At 36.4% G+C, this 21,608-nt stretch overlaps 1 protein-coding gene across 3 annotated transcripts in view; it reads left to right on the plus strand.

The window, feature by feature from the left end:
* The window catches only part of NME5 (NME/NM23 family member 5), a 29,228-nt gene extending 19,893 nt beyond the window's left edge, over positions 1-9,335 (plus strand). For 2 of the 3 annotated variants that reach the window (XM_027546402.1, XM_027546403.1), the window contains exon 6: positions 9,117-9,335. In XM_027546402.1, coding sequence (XP_027402203.1) covers positions 9,117-9,191 — 75 coding nt within the window. In that variant the 3' untranslated portion in view covers positions 9,192-9,335. The remainder of the gene's footprint in view (positions 1-9,116) is intronic. The other variant, XM_027546404.1, reaches the window with a different exon arrangement.
* The last annotated feature ends 12,273 nt before the right edge of the window (positions 9,336-21,608 follow it).

A 21,608-nucleotide genomic window follows, 5' to 3' on the forward strand; every position in this document is an offset into this window, starting at 1 on the left:
GGATCTTCTCAACCCGGGGATCAAACGCAGGTCTCCTGCATTGTAAGTGGATTCTTTACAGCCTAAGCCACCATAGTTGTACCATTTTATACTCCGATGAAAATTGAATGAGAGTGCCTGATGTTTTTTCAAGCTTGGTGGGTTTTTTTTTTACCAATGTAATAGGTGAAAAATGTATCTTGTAACTTAATTTATATTTCTTTTGTTATGAGTGAGTTTGAGTATCTTTTATATACGCTGCTTAGAGCCATTTGCATTTCCTTTTCTACGAAATTCCTCATACCCTTAATCCATTTGCCAGGGCTCAGTTGTCTAGTATTTTCTTTATTGTATGGGTACTCTATATGTTTAAAAAAATCAACCTTTTGTTGATTAGTAGATTTTAATAGATTTCTGTAGTTTATCACTGTCTTTTTTGACTATTTTCATGATATATTTTAATTTTTATGTAGTTGTATTTATTGAGCTCTTTTATGGCTTGGGTTTCTGTCATATTTGAAGGTTTTCTGTTCAAGATCATAAATAACATTCTCTCATGCTGCCTTGTAGTACATTTTTCATGAAGAATTTTTTTTATGTGGACCAGTTTTTAAAGTCTTTATTGAATTTGTTATAATGTTGCTTCTTTAAGGGAAAGCTTTCTTAAAAATAATTTTATTTATTTACTTATTTTTGGCTGTACTTGTTCTTCATTGATGCACAAGGGCTTTCTTTAGTTGTGGTGGCCAGGGGCTACTCTCTAGTTGCGGTGCATAGGCTTCTCATTGCAGTGGCTTCTCTTGTTGCAGAGCACAGGCTCTAGGGCGCATGACCTTCAGTAGTTGTGGTTCCCGGGCTCTAGAGCACAGGTTCAATAGTTGTGACACACTTCTTCCTGGACCAGGGATCAAACCCGTGTCTCCTGCATTGGCAGGAGCATATTCTTTACTACTGAGCCACCAGGGAAGCCCACTTCTGTTTTTTATGTTTGTTTTCTTTTTGTCCACGTGTCATATGGGATCTTAGCTCCCTGACCAGAGATTGAACTCACATCCCTTGCACTGAAAGGCAAAGTCTTAACCAGGGGACTGCCAGGAAAGTCCCCTTCTAATACACTGTAATATTATATTTCCTCCCACCCCCCATGGATATGTCTTTGATCGTCTGGAATTTTTTTGTTGTTGTTGTTACAGGAAGTAAGGTAGATGCCACATTTTATTTAATTTTCCATTTGGTTACTCAGTTGACCCAAACCATTTATTGATGGTTTGTTTTTATTGTAGATTTAAGATAGTTTGTTGTTTTTATTGTAGATTTTTTTTCTTGTAGATTTAAGAATCTGCTGTTAATATATACTAAGTTCTTGTATGCATTTTGTGGGTTTATTTCTATTTTGGTGAGTTGGTTTATTTCATTTATATATGTCTGTTCATTTGTAAGTACCATACTGCTTTAAGTATTATAGGTTTGTAATATATTTCAAAATCAGATAGTTCTAAACCTTTCTATTACTTTTCTTTTTCAGAATTTTATTGATTTTTTTGCATTATTATTTCTAATACAAATATTTTCAGTCACAATACATACTGTCATATTGCTTCCTTAAAGGGCAATCCCAAGGTACACTGTGATTACCAATGTATAATTTTCGTTTCACTTCATCCATATAAGTCTTAGATGTAAGTTAAAAACACTGGGGTGGGGATCGGACTGACTTAATAAGAGACAAAATAAATGAAAGATGAGAATTCAATTGCTTTAACTTTATATATATATATATATATATATATGTATACTGGTAAAGTTAAACATTTTCTCCTATGTTTAATTGTATTTCCTCCTTTGTGAATTATCTATTTTTCTTTAGATCCACTTATCTGTTGGAGTTTTGTAAGAATTCCTTTTTCCATTACTGAATTATAACTAATCTACAATACTGTGTTAGTTCCAGGTGCATGACATAGTAATTTGATACTTCTTTATATTGCAAAATGATCAATATGATAAATCTAGTTGTCATTTGTCACCATAAAATGTATTGTATTGTTATTATTATTTACTATATTCCCCATTCTCCTGTACATTTAATTCCTGTGACTTGTTTATTTTGTACCTGGAAGTTTGTACCTCTTAATATCCCTTACCGCTTTTACTCATTCCCAACCTGCCTTCCCTGTGGCAACTGCCTATTTGTTTTCTGTATCTGTGACTCTGTTTCTGTTTTGTTTATTCATTTGTTTTAGTATTTATATTCCACTTATAAGTGAAATTATATGGTATTTATCTTTCTCTGACTTATTTCACACAGTACAATACCTTCTAGATTTATCCATGTTGTTGCAAATGGAGAATTTTCTTTCCTATTGAGTAATATTCCAGTATGTATGTGTATGTGTATGTATATGTCACATCTGTTTAACCTGTTCATCTGTTGACTTAGGTTGCTTCCATATCTTGGCTATTGTAAAAATGCTCAGTGAACATAAGGGTGCATATATCTTTTCAAATTAGTGTATTTGTTTTCTTCAGAAAAAGACCAGGAAGCAGACTTGCTGGATCATATGGTAGTTCTGATTTTAATTGTTTTTTTTTTTTTTTTTCAGTTCTACCAGGTTATTGCTACAACCCATCACCCTCCACCCTCATGCACACGTGCTCAGTCATGTAACCCCATGGACTGCAGCCTGCCAAGCTCCTCTGTCCATGGACTTTTCCAGGCAAGAATACTGGAGTGGGTTACCATTTCCTTCTCCTGATTTTAATTTTTTGAGGAGCCTATTACTTTCTTTGCTGGCCATATCAACTTAAATTACAACCAGCAGTGCATGAGGTTACCTTTTTTCACATCCTTGCCAACATTTGTTATTTGTGTTTTTTAAAAAATTAATTATTTTTTTTGGTCTTCATTGCTGTTCGTGGGCTTTCTCTAGTTGCAGTGAATGAGGGCTACTCTTCATTGCACTATGCAGGCTTCTCGTGGCAGTGGCTTCTTTTGCTTTAGAGCATGGACTCTAGGGAGCTCAGTAGCTCAGGGCCTCAATAGTTGCAGCATGTGGGCTCTAGAGAATGGGTTCAGTGGTTGTGACTCATGGGTTCAGTTGCTCCAGGACATGTGTAATCTTCCTGGACCAGGAATTGAATGGGTGTCCCCTACATTGGCAGGTGAATTCTTTTTTTCCTCCATTTTTTTTGTTTGTTTTGTTTCTTTTTTTTTTTTAACTGTTATTTTTTCTGTTTTGTTTTTCTCATTTTTTAAAAAATCTTTTTTATTAATTTTTTTCAAACCCTTGTGTCAAGGGCTGATTTTCGATAGATAGCAGCGAGGGAGCTGGTGCTATGTATGAAACCCTGATAGCAGGTGAATTCTTAACGACTGGACCACCAGGCAAGTCCTATTTGTGTTCTTTTTGATGATAGCCATTCTGATTGATGTGAAGTGATAACTCATTGTGGTTTTAATTTGCATTTCCCTGATGGTTAGTGATGTTGTGTCTGTTGGCCATCTGTTTGTCTTCTTTGGAAGAATATCTATTCAGGTTCTCTGCCCATTTTTAAATTCAGTTTTTGTTTTTATGATGTTGAGGTGTATGAGTTCTTTGTATATACTGAATATTAATTTCTTATCAGATATATTGTTTGCAGATATCTTCTCCCATTCAGTAGGCTGCCTTTTCATTTCATTGATAGTTTCCTTCGCTGTGCAAAAGCTTTTTGTTTTATGTGATCTCATTTGGATTTTTTTGCTTTTGCTTCCCTTGCCTGAGGAAGTTAGTTAGTTAGTTAGTTAAGTTGCTCAGTCGTGTCTGACTCTCTGCGACCCCATGGACTGTAGCCTACCAGGCTCCTCTGTCCATGGGATTTTCCAGGCAATAGTACTGGAGTGGATTGCCATTTCCTTCTCCAGGGGATCTTCCTGACCCAGGGATCGAACCCTGGTCTCCCACATTGTAGACAGATGCTTAACCGTCTGAGCCACCAGGGAAGTCTTGCCTGAGGAAAAATACATCCAAAAATATATTGCTAATAATACAATATTGTGAGTTAACTATATTTCAAGGACTATTTTTAAAAATATATTACTAAGACTGATTTCAAAATTGCATACTGCATGTGTTTTCTTCTAGGAATTTTATGGTTTCTTCTCTGCAGTTAAGTCTTTATCCATCTTTCACTTGTTTTTGTATATAGTGTGAGAGAGTAGTTCAGTTTAATTCTTTTGCATGTAGCTATTTAATTTTCCTAAAACCATTTATTGAAGAGATTATCTTTTCCCCACTGTATTTCCTGTCTTCTTTGGCATAAGTTAATTGACCATATAAATGTGGTTTCATTTCTGGTTCTCTATTCTGTTGATCTATGTGTCCGTTTTTATGCCAGTAGCATACTGCTTTGGTTACTATAGCTCTGTAGTATAGTTTAAAATCAGGGCATGTGATACCCCTAGCTTTGTTCTTGTTTCTCAAGATCATTTTGGCTATTGAATATCTTTTGTGTTTCCATACAAGTTTTGGAATTATTTGTTCTAGTTCTGTGGAAAATGCTATGGTTATTTTGATAGGGATTGCATTAAATCTTGTGGTTAGTATGGTTATTTTAACAATAGTAATTCTTCTAATTCATGAATGTAACGTATTTTTCCATTTGTTTGTTTTTCAGTTTCATCAGTGTAATAACAGTTTTCTTAGTACAGGTCTTTTACCTCCTTAGTTAGATTTATTCTTAGGTATTTTTTTAATGCAATTGTAAATGTGATTGATTTCTTAATTTCTCTTTTTGTTGATAGTGTATAGAAACAACACATTTCTGTATTAAATTTGTTCTGTGCAACTTCACTGAGTTTATTAGTTCTAACAGTTTTTTGGTGCTGTCTTTAAGGTTTTCTCTGTATATCATGTCATCTTCAAATTGTGACAGTTTTACTTCTTCCTTTCCTGTTCAGATTTCTTTTATTTTTTTAATTAATTAATTTTTTCTGATTGCTGTGGCTAGGACTTTTAACACTATGCTGAATAAAAGTGGAAAAAGTGGACATGATGTTACTGTGGGCTAGTCATATATGATCTTTATTATGTTGAGGTATCGTCCCTTTATACTCACTTTGCTGAGAATTTTTATTGTAAATGGATGTTGCATTTTGTCAAAAGCTTTTTCTTCATCTGTTAAGATGACTGTATGATTTTTATACTTCAGAATGTGATGTATTATATTGATTTGCAGAAATTGAACCATCCTTGCAGCCTTGGAATAAGTCCCACTTGATCATGGTGTATGATTCTTTTAATGTATAGAATTCAGTTTTCTTTGAGGATTTTTGCTGCTATGCTTATCAGTGATACTGACCTGTAATTTTCTTTTCTGGTGTTGTTTTGTCTAGTTTTGGTGTCAGGGTAATCTTGGCCTCATAGAATGAGCTTGAAAGCATTTTTTTCCTCTTCAGTTTTTTGGAATAGTTTGAGAAGGATAGGTGTAAGAATTCTTTATGTATTGGTTATATCAAGCTTGTTCTATTAGCTGCAAAAATATTTCCCTTTTTGTTTAACTTCTAATTTTGACTTTTACATAATATTCAGTAAGTCAAACCTTAATTTTTTTTCTTATTGTGAGTTTTACTTTATCATCTAAGTTTAGAAAGTTCTATTCCATTGAAGGTTTTGCTAAATATTCACTTTCATTTTCTTCTATTAATAGTTTTTTTCATTTTTAACTTTGCTATGTCTCTGGAATTTACTTTTATATATATCACAAAATGAAGATCTAAATTGATTTTTTTCTGATCAGTTGTTCTTGTACATTGATTTATAAGGCCACATTTGTCACATATAAAATTCTATTTGTGAGCATGTATTCCATTATGTTGAGCTGTATGTTCTGATAACAGTACCACAATAAACAATTGTTTTTAACACTATTTTCAATACTTCTATATATACTTAACAATTTTTTTGTTTTTTTGGTGGTAAATATAAGATAAACTTTGTCATTTTAACCATTTTCAAGTGTACAGTTCAGTGGCATTAATTATAATCACAGTTGTGTATAGCCATCATGACTACCTATTTCCAAAACTTTTTCATCACCCTAAACAGAAACTCTGTAACCATTAAGCGATAGCTCCCCATTATCTCCTTCTGCTACCCTTTAGTAACCTCTATTCTTTCTGTCTCCATGAATTTGTCTATTCTAGATATTTTACCTAAGTTACATATAAGAATTATATTTGTTTTTTTGTGTGTCTGACTTACGTCACTTGTCATAATGCTTTTGAAGTTCATGTAGTAGCATGTACTAGAATTTTATCCCTTTTATAGTTGAATAATATTTGATGATACATATATATTATTTATCCATTCATCTGTTGATAGATACTTAGATTGTTTCTCCCTTCTGGCTATTGTACATAATGTTGCAGTGAACACTGGTGTATCTCTTTGAGTACCTGTTTTCATTTCTTTGAAGTATGTACTTAAGAGTGAATTTTCTGGGTCATATGATCATTCTGAGTTTAACTTATTGAGTAACCACTAAGTTATTTCTCACAGCAGCTGCACCCGTTTACATTCCCACTAGCAATGCATGAGTGTTCCAGTTTCTCCATGTCCTGGCCAACACTTGTTCTTTTCCTTTTTTTTTTTTTTTAATAATTGTAACCATCTTATTAGATGTGAAATGGCCTGTCATTGTGGCTTTGGTTTGCATTTCCCTAATGACAAATGATGTTGACCCTCTTTTCAAGTGTTTACTGGCCATTTGTATATTTTCTTCAGAGAAATGTCTGTTCATATTCATATTCTTTGCTCATTTTTAATTGTTTTTGTGGTTGAGTTGCAGGAGTTCTTTATATGTTATAGATTTTAAATATTTATATGATTTGCAAATATATGTTCCCTTTCTATAGGTTGTCCTTTCACTTTAAAAAATAATAATTTTATTTATTATTTTTGGATCTTCTTTGCTGTGTGGGCTTTTTTCTAGTAGCAAGAGGGGGCTACTCTCTAGTTTCAGTACAAGGGCTTCTCATTGCGATGGCTTATCTTGTCTAGGCACCATGCCCTAGGGTGCTCGGGCTTCAGTAGTCGTGGCACGTGGACTTAGTAATTGCAGTTCCCAGGCTCTGGAGCACAGGCTCAATAGTTGTGGCACACAGGCTTAGTTGTTTCATAGCATGTGGCATCATCCCAGATCAGGGATCGAACCCATGTCTCCTGCACTGGCAGGCCGATTCTTCACTTTGAGCCACTAGGGGAAGCCCCATGTCCTTTCACTTGGTTGATAATGTCCTTTGATACATGAAAGTTGTGAATATTTGATAAACTCTAATTTACCTTTTTTTTTTTTGCTTATGCTTATGGTGTCATATCTAAGAATCTGTTGCCAAATTCAAGGTCATAAAGATTTATTCCTTTATTTTCTTCTAAGATTTTAATGAGTTTAACTCTTATATTTATGTTATTGATAAACTTTGAGTTAATTTTTTATATTAAGTGAGATAGGGGTCAACTTCATTTTTTGCCTATGGAAATCCAGTTTCTAAGTACCATATGTTGAGGAGACTGTATCTTCTCCATTGAATGGGCTTGGAACCATTGTCAAAAATCTGTTGATTATATATATGGGTTTATTTCTGACTCTCAATTCTATTCCATTGATCTGTATGTATATCTATATACCTCATTGTCTTGATCACTGTACCTTTATAGAAGATTTTAAAATTGGGAAGAACAAAATTGGAAAATTCTTCAATTGGATTTCTTTCATGACTTTTTTAGCTATTTGGAGCTCCTTGAAATTCTATATGAATTTAAGGATTGATTTTTCCATTTCTGCAAAAACAGCAGTTGGAAATTTGATGCGAATTGTGTTGAATCTGTAGATCACTATGAGTAGCATTGACATCTTAGCATCTTAACATTATTAAATCTTTCTATCCATGAACATGAGATGTCTTATCATTTATTTAGATCTTTTCAGTTTCTTTCAGCAATGTTTTATGATTTTCAGGACACAGGTTGATTAATTTATCCTAGATATTTTTTCAAGGCTATTATAAATGAAAGTGATTTCTTAATTTCCTTTTTGAATCATTCATTGTTGATATGTAGAAACACAACTGATTTTGTGTATTGATCTTGTAACCTGCAACTTTGCCATATTCATTTATTGGCTCTAGTAGCTTTCTTAGATTCTTTGGAATTTTTTATACAGGCATACCATGGAGATGTTGCCAGTTAGGTTCCAGACCACGACAGTTAAGCAAGTATTGCAGTAAAGCAAGTCATACAAGTTTTTTGGTTTCCCCATGCATATATAAAAGGGTTACACTATTCTGTAGTCTATTAAGTGTGCAATAATATTATATCTTAAAAAAGACAATGTGTGTAACTTAATCTAAAAAAATGTTAACCATCATCCTAGCCTTCAGTGAGTCATGATTATTTTGCAGTAAGATCACTGATCATAGACCACTACATGTGTGTTAAGTCACTTCCGTTGTGTCTGACTCTTTGTGACTCTATGGACTGTAGCCCACCAGGCTCCTTTGTCCTCTTGCCCATGGGATTCTCCAGGCAAGAATACTAGAGTGGGTTGCCATTTCCTCCTCTGGGGGATCTTCCTGACCCAGGGATGGAACCCACGTCTCTTATGTCTCCTGCATTGGCAGGTGTGTTCTTTACCACCACTCTACTTGGGAAGCCCTAGACCATTATAACAAATCTAACAATAATGAAAATGTTTGAAATATTATAGAATTAGCAGACACAGAAAGACATGGAGACATAAAGTGAGCAGTTGCTCTTGGAAAAATGGTGCTGCTAATCTTGCTCAATGCAGAGGGCTCAAAAACCTTCAATTTGTAAAGAAAAAAGCTGTATCTGCAAAGTACAATAAACTGGTGGAGGAATATTATACCTGTATATACAAGGGTCATGTTATCTGTGAACATAGTTTTACCTTCCTTTCCAATTTGGATCTATGCTTGACAGTATTGCCTAATGTAATACTTATTGTTTCAATTTTTAGTGGTCATTTTCTTATTATTCCTAAAGTGATTTTGGAAACTGTTTTAAATTGATAGAGTATATATTGAAGAAAGTATGTGAACATTAATTAACATAAAGATTTTTTTTTCTTTTCCATAGATTTGGCTAGCTGATTGGCTGCTGAAAAATAATCCCAACAAACCTAAACTGTGTCATCATCCAGTTGCAGAATAATCTTATTAAAATAAAACCCTCAAAGAACAAATCATGAGCTGTCTTACTATAAAAGTCATGCTTCTACTTAAAAAAGTAACTCCTAAGGGTTTATGTAACTACATGTGAAATTATTTCTTAAAAATAAATTTTAAAAAAAATCTATTTTGTGCAGCAGGTAACATTATCTCAGATAAAACATTAGTTTGGGGTATTATCTTTTTCTAATATGAAAATGGTATTAATATGAGAAGCACTTAGAATGTCAATAAAACAATGGCAACTTTTTATTTTTGCAGTTACAAAGTGGTGTTCAGTTAAGAGAACAATAATTCATATAGGATGCATCAGAGACAATTGAAGATGGTAAAACTACCATCCCTATGTAAAATTGATATTTTTTGTGCACCAACAAGAACCTACTTTACATTTCTTTGCCAATTTATTAATACAACTCGCATAATACATGAGGCAAAATTAGTATCTATTGAAAATACCACCAGGGCAGGGCTAGCTAAAGACACATTTGGTAGTATGTTAACTATATAGAAAAAGGCACTATACAGTTTAAAACCAAGTCTTGTACAGCTTTACAGTTCTTTTTTCTTTAGAAAGAGTGAGTTGTGCACAGGGAGGTTAAATGCTTTTAGACAAGCAGGAAACTAGAATCAACTTACTTATTATTATCATCTTCAACTTCCTTCTCTTTCTAATCCTTCTTTTCCGCCTTGATGACTATCTTTTTTGCTCCATGTTTTTTCTCTATCTTAGCAGCCTTCTTTTCATAAAGCTTCTTGTCATCTGCTGAAATGCTGTTCCATGTTTCTGCCAGTTCCTTTGCGACATTGCCAATGGGTATGCTGGGATATTCTCTTTTGGTTTGGAAGAACAGGAGAAAAACTGAAGGCAGCCTCTTGTATGCATTGGGATCCTTGAGCTTCTTTTTTTGTTTCTCCTTTAGGAGGAATGTAGGTTTTCATTTCTCTGTTATAAAGGCCTTGTCTACCTTTACTATGCCTTCAAAATTTTCTTTTTCAACTGACTTGGTCTTCCATCTCTCTGAGCACTTTTTGGAAAACTCTGAGAAGGTGACTGGGTACTTGTGCTCCTTCTGGCAAGTTTGCCCAAAGAATGCTTATGATGGTGCTTTGTGGTCTCTTAGGGCATCATTTCCCATGTTTAGTAATTTTTCCTCCCTGAGTCTCAAAGTCATCCAATGCCCGTCTGGCTCTCCCTTCCCCTCATGCTGTCTTTATGGAGGTCATTTTCTTGCAATGGCTTTCAATTTAAGATATGATTTTAACAGTGACGTAGTATTAAGTAATAGAAGGCTGATGTAAGATATTGCTTATTATTTTTTAATTTTGAGAAAATGTGGCATTTTAGTTATATTTTCCCTAGCCTATATTCTGTATTTACATGCATAATTAATGCATAGTTCAGAAAGATTAGTTTAAAAAATGTTAAGTATATAAGTAATTACAGTTTTCTTTTGCTATCCTATGGGCGTGCCTGATAGCTCAGTTGGTAAAGAATCCACCTGCAATGCAGGAGACCCAAATTTTATTCCTGGGTTGGGAAGATCCACTAGAGAACGGATAGGCTACCCACTCCAGTATTCGTAGGCCTCCCTGGTGGCTCAGCTGGTGAAGAATCTGCCTGCAATGCGGGAGACCTGGGTTTGATCCCTGGGTTGGGAAGATCCCCTGGAGAAGGGAAAAGCTACCCACTCCAGTATTCTGGCCTGGAGAATTCCATAGACTGTACAGACCATGGGGTTGCAGAGTCAGACACAACTGAGCAACTTTCAGTTTCTACTATCCAATAGTAGAGTGTTCCTATGAAATCTCTCATAAGCAGAAAGAATGTAGATAGAAGACTCAGTTACCTTAGTTTGTTCACATCTTGTTAACTGAAGCACAAAGTAAACTGAGATAAAGCCCAGATGCTCACTGACAGTTAAAAGCTATGCTGGCTTGATGCTGGGATGCTAGTGTAGTTCCTTAGGAAGGAACTTGGTGGTGCTGCTCTTGTTGCTCAGTGTGCACACTGCTGAACTCAGTTCAGTTCAGTTCAGTCACTCAGTTGTGTCCGACTCTTTGTGACCCCATGAACCACAGCACACCAGGCCTCCCTGTCCATCACCAACTGCTGGAATCTACCCAAACCCATGTCCATTGAGTCAGTGATGCCATCCAACCATCTCATTCTCTGTCGTCCCTTTCTCCTGCCCTCAGTCTTTCCCAGCATCAGTGTCTTTTCAAATGAGTCGGCTCTTTGCATCAGGTGGCCAAAGTATTGAAGTTTCAGCTTCAATATCAGTCCTTCCAATGAACACCCAGGACTGATCTCCTTTAGGATGGACTAGTTGATCTCCTTGCAGTCTAAGGGACTCTCAAGAGTCTTCTCCAACACCACAGTTCAAAAGCATCAATTTTCGGTACTCAGCTTTCTTTATAGTCCAACTCTCACATCCATACGTGACTACTGGAAAACATAACCTTGACTAGACTGACCTTTGTTGACAAAGTAATGTCTCTGCTTTTTAATATGCTGTCTAGATTGATCATAACTTTCCTTCCAAGGAGTAAGTGTCTTTTAATTTCATGGCTGCAGTCACCATCTGCAGTGGCTTTGGAGCCCCCCAAAAATAAAGTCAGCTACTGTTTCCACTGTTTCTCCCTCTATTTGCCATGAAATGATGGGACCAAATGCCATGATCTTAGTTTTCTGAATGTTGAGCTTTAAGCCAACTTTTTCACTCTCCTCTTTCACTTTCATCAAGAGGCCTTTTAGTTCTTCTTCACTATTTGCCATCAGGGTGGTGTCATCTGCATATCTGAGGTTATTGATGTTTCTCCCAGCAGTTTTGATTTCAGCTTTTGCTTCATCCAGCCTAGCGTTTCTCATGATGTACTCTGCAGATAAGTTAAATAAGCAGGGTGACAATATACAGCCTTGACGTACTCCTTTCCCTATTTAGAACCAGTCTGTTGTTCCATGTCCAGTTCTAACTGTTGCTTCCTGACGAGCATACAGATTTCTCAAGAGGCAGGTCAGGTGGTCTGGTATTCCCATCTCTTGAAGAATTTTCCACAGTCTGTGGTGATCCTCACAGTCAAAGGCTTTGGCATAGTCAATAAAGCAGAAATAGATGTTTTTCTGGAACTCTCTTGCTTTTTCGATGATCCAGCGAATGTTGGCAATTTGATCTCTGGTTCCTCTGCCTTTTCTAAAACCAGCTTCAACATCAGGAAGTTCACGGTTCATGTATTGCTGAAGCCTGGCTTGGAGAATTTTGAGCATTACTTTACTAACGTGTGAGATGAGTGCAATTGTGCAGTAGTTTGGGCATTCTTTGGCATTGCCTTTCTTTGGGATTGGAATGAAAACTGACCTTTTCCAGGCCTGTGGCCACTGCTGACTTTTCCAAATTTGCTGACAAATTGAGTGCAGCACTTTCACAGCATCATCTTTCAGGATTTGAAATAGCTCAACTGGAATTCCATCACATCTTCTGAAGATGGAAATGAGGGCGACCAAAGAGATACCTTAACCAAAAGCAGTGAGTAGATCTTGGCTGGATACTGGTTTTAAAAATCAATAAAAGACCTTTAGGGGACAATTAAGGAGGTTTAGGTTTGGAAATGATAGGTGATGTTAGGAAATAATTGCCAAATTTCAAAGAGTCAAAATTATATGAGCATGAAAAGAGTATGTCATTATCTTTAGGTGAATGCATTCTGAAATATTTAGGGGTAAATTGTTTTATATTTGCAACTTATTTTCACATGATTCAGCAAGAGTTATTTTTATACATGTAAAGATAAAGTTAGCAAAATATTAACAATTATTCAGTATAGTTGGTGGGCATCCTAGTATTATTTTCATTTTTCCGTGCTTTAAAACTATTCACAAATGAAGTTGAGGGGGAAAGATCTATTATCATCAAAATCTAGTGGTCTGTTTTTCACATTCTTGATAGGGAAACATTCAGATCCTATATAGCTCTTGATTAGATACACACATGAAACATACTAATCATTTATGATATGTTCTAGCCAGACATGTGTACCTTAAAATTATCTAGCCTTTAGGTCAACCAACCTTCTTACAGTAGTAGGAAATAATGTGGTCATCTAAAGAATACCATAAAGAAGCAAAAATTTACAAGATGGGATGTTCTGTAGGACAGAGGCCCCGGTCTTTCAACAAATTGGTGTTAGGACAAATGGGACTCTTTTAGATTAACAGAGATGTAAGATCCATAATCAGAATCAACACTTGTTTCTAGATTGAACCCTCATTTAGGCAGACAAGGGGCAAAGGACATTTTTGAGACAACTGGAAGATTTGAATCTAGATTAAGTATTAGATGAAAATGTGTTCAAAAGGTAAAGATTGTTAACTGAAGAAACATATTGCAAAGCAATATGTACAGAGTAGTCTCACTTTGATAAAGAAATACATATATGTGCATATGTGTGGATTAAGTTGTAGAAGGATGCCCATTCAAATGTTACTGTATAATCTCTGGATGGTGGTAATATAATGTTGTGTTTTTTTTTCTTATTTTTGTTTAGCTATATTTAAAATTTTCTACAATGTTCATATTACTGCTTTTGTCATTTTTAAAAAAGGTTTGGAAAGATAGGTGCCTTACTGGTTGCAACATTAATAGGGTTAGCAACACTTCCTTATTAATAGACTATCTTCAAGGTATATGTACGACCAAGATGCTTTACAAGTTTCGGTCCTGATGTTTATATGAGTTTTGGGACATATTCCTCCTGGAACTGGTATGTACACTGTATTTCAAAATACCTTTAACACTCATGTTGGAAAGACAAGCTAAAAATCTTAAAAATACAGATAAATAGTGGATGGCTATATTTTGAACAATGGCCAAGAGCATATAGGAAAAAGCAAATAATTTGTTACAATGAGATTCCAGCTTCAGGAGGTTATTTCCCCCACAAGAGCCTCCTCTTGTGCAAAAAAGTGGCTGCATTGTATATGGCAGAAAAATTCTATACTGGAAGCCATCTTCAGTCCCCAGACCTGCCATTTATTTTGTTTTTTAAGTGGAAGAAAAAAATAGAGAAACTTAATTTGAGACATGTTTTGGGAAAAAACAAATACATATAGATGGAAAACAATGTAGTTAGCCATAGGATTTTAAAATTTTGGACATGTTTGAGGTCATTATTTCATAGATCAGAACTAGAAAGTGTAACATAGAGTGAATAAGAAAAATGAGAAGACTGCCTTCTGACATAACCTGCAAGGTAATACCAAAGTCCTGTGTACACATTTGTTACTAAGTAATGGTAATTTAAGTAATTTAATGCATTTATCTTGAATGATAGTGTGATATTCTTATTAATCAAGGTACACAACTTCATTTAGTTCCTTTCTCTAGGACTCAAAAAGACCATAAAAGCAAGCAAGCAAGTATGCAGTTCTCTTTATGACTTGAGATTAAATAGCAGTAGAAGTGCCTCCCCTTACCCTACGCAACCCCTGCTGCCAACACATACACACCCTTCACGGTCTTCTTAAACTTTGCTGAGAAATATGGTACATGTCTAACCTGGGTGTACCTACCTCAGCTTCTATGTGAAGGGTTTTGAAAAGTAAACTAGTGCTTGGAAAACCCAGGGCAATAGTTTATCTGCCGTAGCTTAAGGGTGACACAGTTCAACTTGATTGGAAAGTGTCACGGTTACTTGTATATATATATGTGTGTGTGTATGTATGTGTGTGTGTGTGTATATATATATATATATATATATAAATAAAATTTTGGGCTTCCCTGGTGGCTCAGCTAGTTAGGAAGCTGCTTGCAGTGCGGGAGACCCAGTTTTGATCCCTAGGTCAGGAAGATCCCTGGAGAAGGGACTGGCTATCCATTCAGGTATTCTTGCCTGGAGAATTGCATGGACAGAGGAGCCTGGTGGGCTACACAGTCCATGGGGTCGCAAAGAGTTAGGCGCAACATTTTCACTTTTCATATATAATTTTCTTTCTTTCTTTATGGCTGTGCTGGGTCTTTATTGCTTTGCTTGGGCTTTCTCTCTGCAGTCAGTGGGGGCTACTCTTCATTGTGGTGCAAAGGCTTCTCTTTGTGGTGGTTCCTCTTGTTACGGAGGACAGGCTCTAGGCGCACAGGCTTCAGTAGTTGTAGCATGCTGGCTCAGTAGTTGTGGCGAGGCATATGGAATCCTCTGGGACCAAGGATCAAACCTACATTCCCTGCATTGGCAGACAGATTCTTATCCACTGTACCACCAGGGAAGTCTGTGAACTGTGAACAGTTACTCTCAAGAAGTACTTTCCCAACTCAGAAATACTGCCCCTTCTTTCTTGTAGTTAACTCTATATAAAAGTATTTAGATTAAGCTTTGAGTTTTCATTCAGAGATGGCTCAATTCTTCCTTGTTTGCTGCTACTTTGACTTCAAGTGCTTTTTCTTGAGTTCCTTATTTTTGTTAAGTTTCCCTGGTGGCTCAGATGGTAAAGCATCTGCCTACAATGAAGGAGACCCAGGTTTGGTCCCTGAGTCGGGAAGATCCCCTGGAGAAGGAAATGGCAACCCACTCCAGTACTCTTGCCTGGAAAATCCCATGGACGGAGGAGCCTGGTAGGCTACAGTCCACAGGGTCACAAAGAGTTGGACACGTCTGAGTGACTTCATTTTATTTTTGTTAGTCCGCTTTCTAATAACATTCACTGTACTAATTGTGCTAACATTCACTATACTAACCTTTGGAAGGACTGATGCTGAAGCTGAAACTCTAATACTTTGGCCACCTGATGTGAAGAACTGACTCATTGGAAAAGACCCTGATGATGGGAAAGATTGAAGGCAGGAGAAGGGGACGACAGAGGACGAGATGGTTGGATGGCATCACTGATTTGATGGACTTGAGTTTGAGCAAGCTCTGGGAGTTGGTGAAGGACAGGGAAGCCTGGCGTGCTGTAGCCCATGGGGTCACAAAGAGTCGGACATGACTGAGCAACTAAATTGATATTAACTCTGTGCCTTTCATTTAAGGTCTATAATTGCTTTATAAAAGTTAATTAAATCTTAGAAATCCCCAGACTTATGAGAGCCTTTAATAGAGAAATTTACTTCTAAAGGTAGAGTCTAGTGATTTCTGGCAATTTCAGATAAAGACTGTAAGGAAGATAACTTTCACCTCACTGAAGGATGTGACTAAAGGAAAAAAAAAATCATTGTAGAGCAGTTCTGCATAGCTTTCCTATTAACTAGATTCTTTAGTTCATTGGAAAGGGGAGATGACTAAGTAATATGATGTCTGTTCCATTCCTGCAACCAAAGTGACCCAGAAAGTTCTCTCCCCTCATTCAAGGGTTGATGACACTGCTGAGATTGATGCCTTTTGTTCCCAGACCAAATTGTTTTTTATAGCCCACCCCCTGCCAGCACTTTCCAAAGTGCCACTGCCATCAGCTCCAGAGGGAGCCCCTTCCTCAGGCTTCCTGGCCAGCAGCTGCACTGTGATGGCAGGGAGCTCGGAATGGGAGGAGAAAGCAGCTTGCAGACAAATGGGCAGCTAATCCGACCAACAGCCCATCACTAGAACCATAAAAAAATTCCTTTTTTCCCCCCACTTGCCTCATCTGCATTTCTTGGCTGAGGTGGCGATGGAATGCTCCTTGGGAAAGTTATGGTTTCACAGGTCTATCAAGCAACCTCAAATTTCCCCCCTTTTTTCTTTCTCAAACAATTCTGCTTAGTTAGCCTAGTGTTGTCAAATCACTACAGACCTTACAGGTAGTAAAAGAACAATAAGGGAATAGTAGAAACAACTTGGTGCCAATGAGATTGACAAATTAGATAAAGTCCTTAAAAGACACAGCTACCAACAGTGTCTCAATCTAAATGAGAATTTCTGGATCCTTCTTTAAACTTTCTGTCATTGTTTGGATCTCTCAGTGTTCAACTTTAGTTTAGAAGCAGCCCTACTGAACTTAGTAAGCATTCTCAACTGTTCTACTAAGATCCAGTTGTTTTTCACCACAAGTTTTCTATTTTGGGGGTAGAGAGGGTAAAGCTATTTTATTAGAATAAAATTTTTAAAATTTTATAAGAACATCTCAGGGATTAATCTTATTTTAATCAGGATTATAAAATTCTGATCCTTCTGAGTGGCCTTTATGTTAGGGCCAGAATGACAACCTTGCTGGTCTTTATATAGTGTTCCTAGTCCTTAACAATGTGAGAACATGTCAAGGCGAGAGAGGGTAAAGCTTATTTTATAAGAATAAGCATCTCAGGGGTTAATAAATCTTATTTTAATCAGGATTATAAAATTCTGATCCTCTGGGTGGCCTTTATGTTAGAGCCAGGATGACAACCTCACTGGTCTTTATATAGTTTTTCCTAGTCCTTGACAATGTGAGAACATTTCAAGGTGTCTTTAACATATATATGTGATTAGAGCCTCTTGCACCATAAAATGGTTAGCCACGGACCCATATAAAACAGTCAGTCTACAATGAGGTTGAAGCTTTGGAAACATCACATCCTTTTCAGTGGTACTTGCTTTTATAGTGTCATTTAGCAAATGGACTGTGAAGAATTAGTCATGCCAAACTTCTAACCATCCGATGACTAGCTACAGAATAAACATCCCCGATGAAAATTTTTAGATTTTAAAGCTTTAGTCTTTCTTTTCAAAGTTTCAATTAAAATAAAATACTATATCTACTAGGACCCCCAAGTTCTCGTCTATAACTTGTTTGCACCTTTCAGAGATACAAGATCAGCACTTACGTGCTACACATAAGTAGCACACCATTATGAGTTCCTTTATGCCTCTCAGGGGTGGTTTGAGAAAATGGAATCTTTGAAGCCACTGTAGTCTTTGTGGTGAGAAACATAATATGCTAAATTAAATCAAAATGTGATGCCGTTAGGCACATTAATGAAATCACATTGTTATATTCCTCTTTCTGTTATGCATATTGTAGGTCCCAATCTGAACACCGTATTATATGTAGGAAGCCAGACCCTCTGTTTAGCTTCCTGTGGGTCTGGATGCCCTCAACCTGTCCTTGGCTCTTCAGTGGTTACCTGGGTCTGAGGCCTGACTCTGGGATCTCCTATGCCATCTGAGCTGGCCTTTTCACTGGATTCCATGCCCTTGTATCTTCTTAGAATACTTTTCTTCCTTTTTAACTAGCCTTTTGATCGTTTACCTTTATCAGTGAGTTTGGTATTCCTGACTTCTACATAAGCCGCTATAAAGATTTTGATATGCCAGTTATATCTTAATATGAATTTTTAAAAGATTTTGAAATTCTGAAACACATTGCAGAGTAAGAGTTAAAATCAGTGTGCCAGCATGTTTTCTTCCTATTCTAACTGATCAGGGGAACCTGAGTTGAATGTACACATTGCCCATATAGAAAACAGGTTTCCTACTCCATGAGTAGTTGTTTGAAATTAAATTTCACTGCGTTGTGACAGAAAATACTGAGTATCTTGTGTGTATATAATATGCTATAAAAGTATTTTATAGTTGTTAATCTGGCATTCAGGACTCCCACAGACTGGTCAGAGTTTATCTTTCAAAACATGTCTCCCCAGAACCTGCCTTATGGTTGCTGCTGTAGTTACAGTCATCTGTTTGCTCACATTGCTCATTACTCACTTTGTTCATTTGCTAAAGCCATTCTCTTCCTTTACTCTGCTCTCCTATATCACGATACTGGAGTTTCTCCTGTTCTTTTAGGCTTGTACGATTCCTAGCCTAGGAGACAATTTCCTGTAATTTTGCTCTAATGCGTGCTTATCTCATGTGCATACAAACTACTCATGCTTAATTGCTGACTTATCTGGCATGTAATAATATACTTTGATATAATGTGCTGGACATAATGGTGAAATAATTTAGCATTTGGCCTTTATAAACAGCAAAGCAGTTTTATATCATAACTCCATTATGACTTCCTAGTTCTGTGACTGTGGGAAAAATTACTTAACCTCTCTGCGTCTGCTTCCTCATCTCTCTACTGGGGCTAATGATAATACCTACATTGAAAGTGAAAGTGTTAGTTGCTCAGTTGTGTGTGACTCTTTGCGATCACATGGACTGTAGCCTGCCAGGCTCCTCTGTCCACGGGATTCTCCAGGCAAGAATACTGGAGGGGGTTGCCATTTCCTTCTCCAGAGGATCTTCCTGATCCAGGGATCGAACCTGGGTCTCCTGCATGCAGTACCTACCTTACCAGGATTGTTTTAAGGATTAAATGTGATAATATATGTAAAATTACCTAACAGTGCCTCGTGACGCCGAGTAAGCACTCAGTTAAAGTTAGCTATTATTTTTTACCTTGTCTTTTTTTTTTTAAACTTATGTATGGACTATGTTCCCATCATTAATGGAAGGATTACTATCTATTGTTACCTATTATGTGCCAAGCATTGTGCTAAGCACTTTTCACTTATGTTATCCTATTTAATTTTTACAACAATCTTGAGGTTAAAGTGATTTGATATATAGGCCATATCTGGGAATTATTAGAGCCAGGGTTTTGAACTTAATTATATTTGCCTCTAAAACCTTTTTATTATTTAATGGTGCTTTTTCATAGACAAGGGAAACTTCTTATTTTTCTCATAGGGTGAACCAAGTGTGTGTACAAACCAAGTTCATTCATTTAATGGATTTATTGTGTATAAATAAATGAAATGGAACTTGGGGTTTTACTCCATTTATGCTATCGCTTTTTGTGGCCAACAGTCATATGTTCTCTTCCTCCTTCACTCAGAAAGTGCTTCCAAATTCCTTTTCATTCTCTGTAATACTTAAGGCACCAGTACCTTTATTTATACTTAATCACTGCATGCTCTTGTTTATCTGCTTAAAACAAAAACCTTTGCTAATTAATTTTAAACCTCCTAATCCAATCCCTTTATTTATAATCAAAGCAAACAAGGCTCAGAATAGCTAAGAGACCTGCCCAAGGTGACACATGAAGCTAATGGCTGGTGATCCAGGTTCCTGGCTCATACCCAGAGTGCTATTCATTATACCAAGAGCCTCTGGAGAAGAACCACTTGAAAATATTATCGTCATAAGCAGTTAAAAACCTCCACTTGCTGTCTTATTTGTGGTAGTAATTTAATAGTAAATCCCTGTAAAATATAATGTACAAAGAAGCTTCTGTCTGCACAGAATTCAAATTAGTAAAATCTAATCATAAGACTCTATGTACATGAAGAACATTTGACTGTTGGCTATTTTATAGGCTATCTGTTTCTAGAAACCAGAAGGTATTCTAATTTATTCTGTATGGCAATTGGTATGGGACATCTTATGAAGACCAGAACTGTCAGAATAGAGAAATTTAGAGGCTAGAAATAAAATTTTAGAATTTGAAAAAAAAAAATTCATGAAAATCTAATCAAATTCCCTTCTTTTTTATAGTAAAGATTTTGAAACAGAGAAAGTGGCATAGCTTTACAGTAAAATCTGTGGCAAAATTAGCATCACTTTTCTCACAATACTGAATTACCTCTCTTGGTTACCTCAAAATTAAATTGTGTTGATTGTCATAGAAAATTGCAGGAATAAATCCTTTTGGAAAAATGTAAGACAACCTTCATGCAACTAAAATTAAACATTACCTTAATCTCTTTTGGAACACAAACCCCATTATTATTCAGGCAACTTCATTGCAGGTGCAGATTTTCTTGGCTTTTTGATAGTCCTTATGTATTACTGGTAGAATTGATTTTTCACCAGAAATATCAGAATTCAGAAAAAGAGAAAATGGAATTATTTCAGCTAAACAAGAACTTTGAAAATCTCCTGATGTGATGTATTCCAAAGTGGCCTCAATTTTTCAGCAACTTCTGAACATGGAGAGGAATCAGAATGGGAATCATCTCTAAGAGAATCAATAGTTCTTTTCTAACATCTTAGCCCTAGAGACAACAAAAATGTCTGGCTGTTCATTAGAACTTTAACAAAAATTTCATCCTTGCTATTTTCTTTAGGTTGTGGAGTGAGTAGGTATACCTATCGGAGCCCAGAATTTGAGAGAAATTTTGTATTATTGTTAATTTTTAAATAAAATTTCATTCTTCCCAGTTTATGCTCCTATAGATTCCTGCCTGGTTTTTTTTTTCCCCTCTCACACCATGCCACCCAGTCTGGATATGAGAAATCAGGATGAGAAGATGACAGTCAGCATATGACACAAGGGGGAAATGCATCCATACCCTCAGCTCAGCCCTACCCTTCAAATTCTGGAGATTGTTTAGAGTCAACCCCAGGACACTGGTGAATGTGGGAAGCTCTTGAGGGGCAAGAGGTGGGAGGGTGCCAGGGGCCTGAAAGATCATATGGAGCTCCCTGCCAAGCTGGCCTAGGATTAACCCGTGGTTTCCCAGCCAGAGCT

Source organism: Bos indicus x Bos taurus, chromosome 7 (assembly GCF_003369695.1).
Source record: "Bos indicus x Bos taurus breed Angus x Brahman F1 hybrid chromosome 7, Bos_hybrid_MaternalHap_v2.0, whole genome shotgun sequence".
NCBI lineage: Eukaryota > Metazoa > Chordata > Mammalia > Artiodactyla > Bovidae > Bos > Bos indicus x Bos taurus.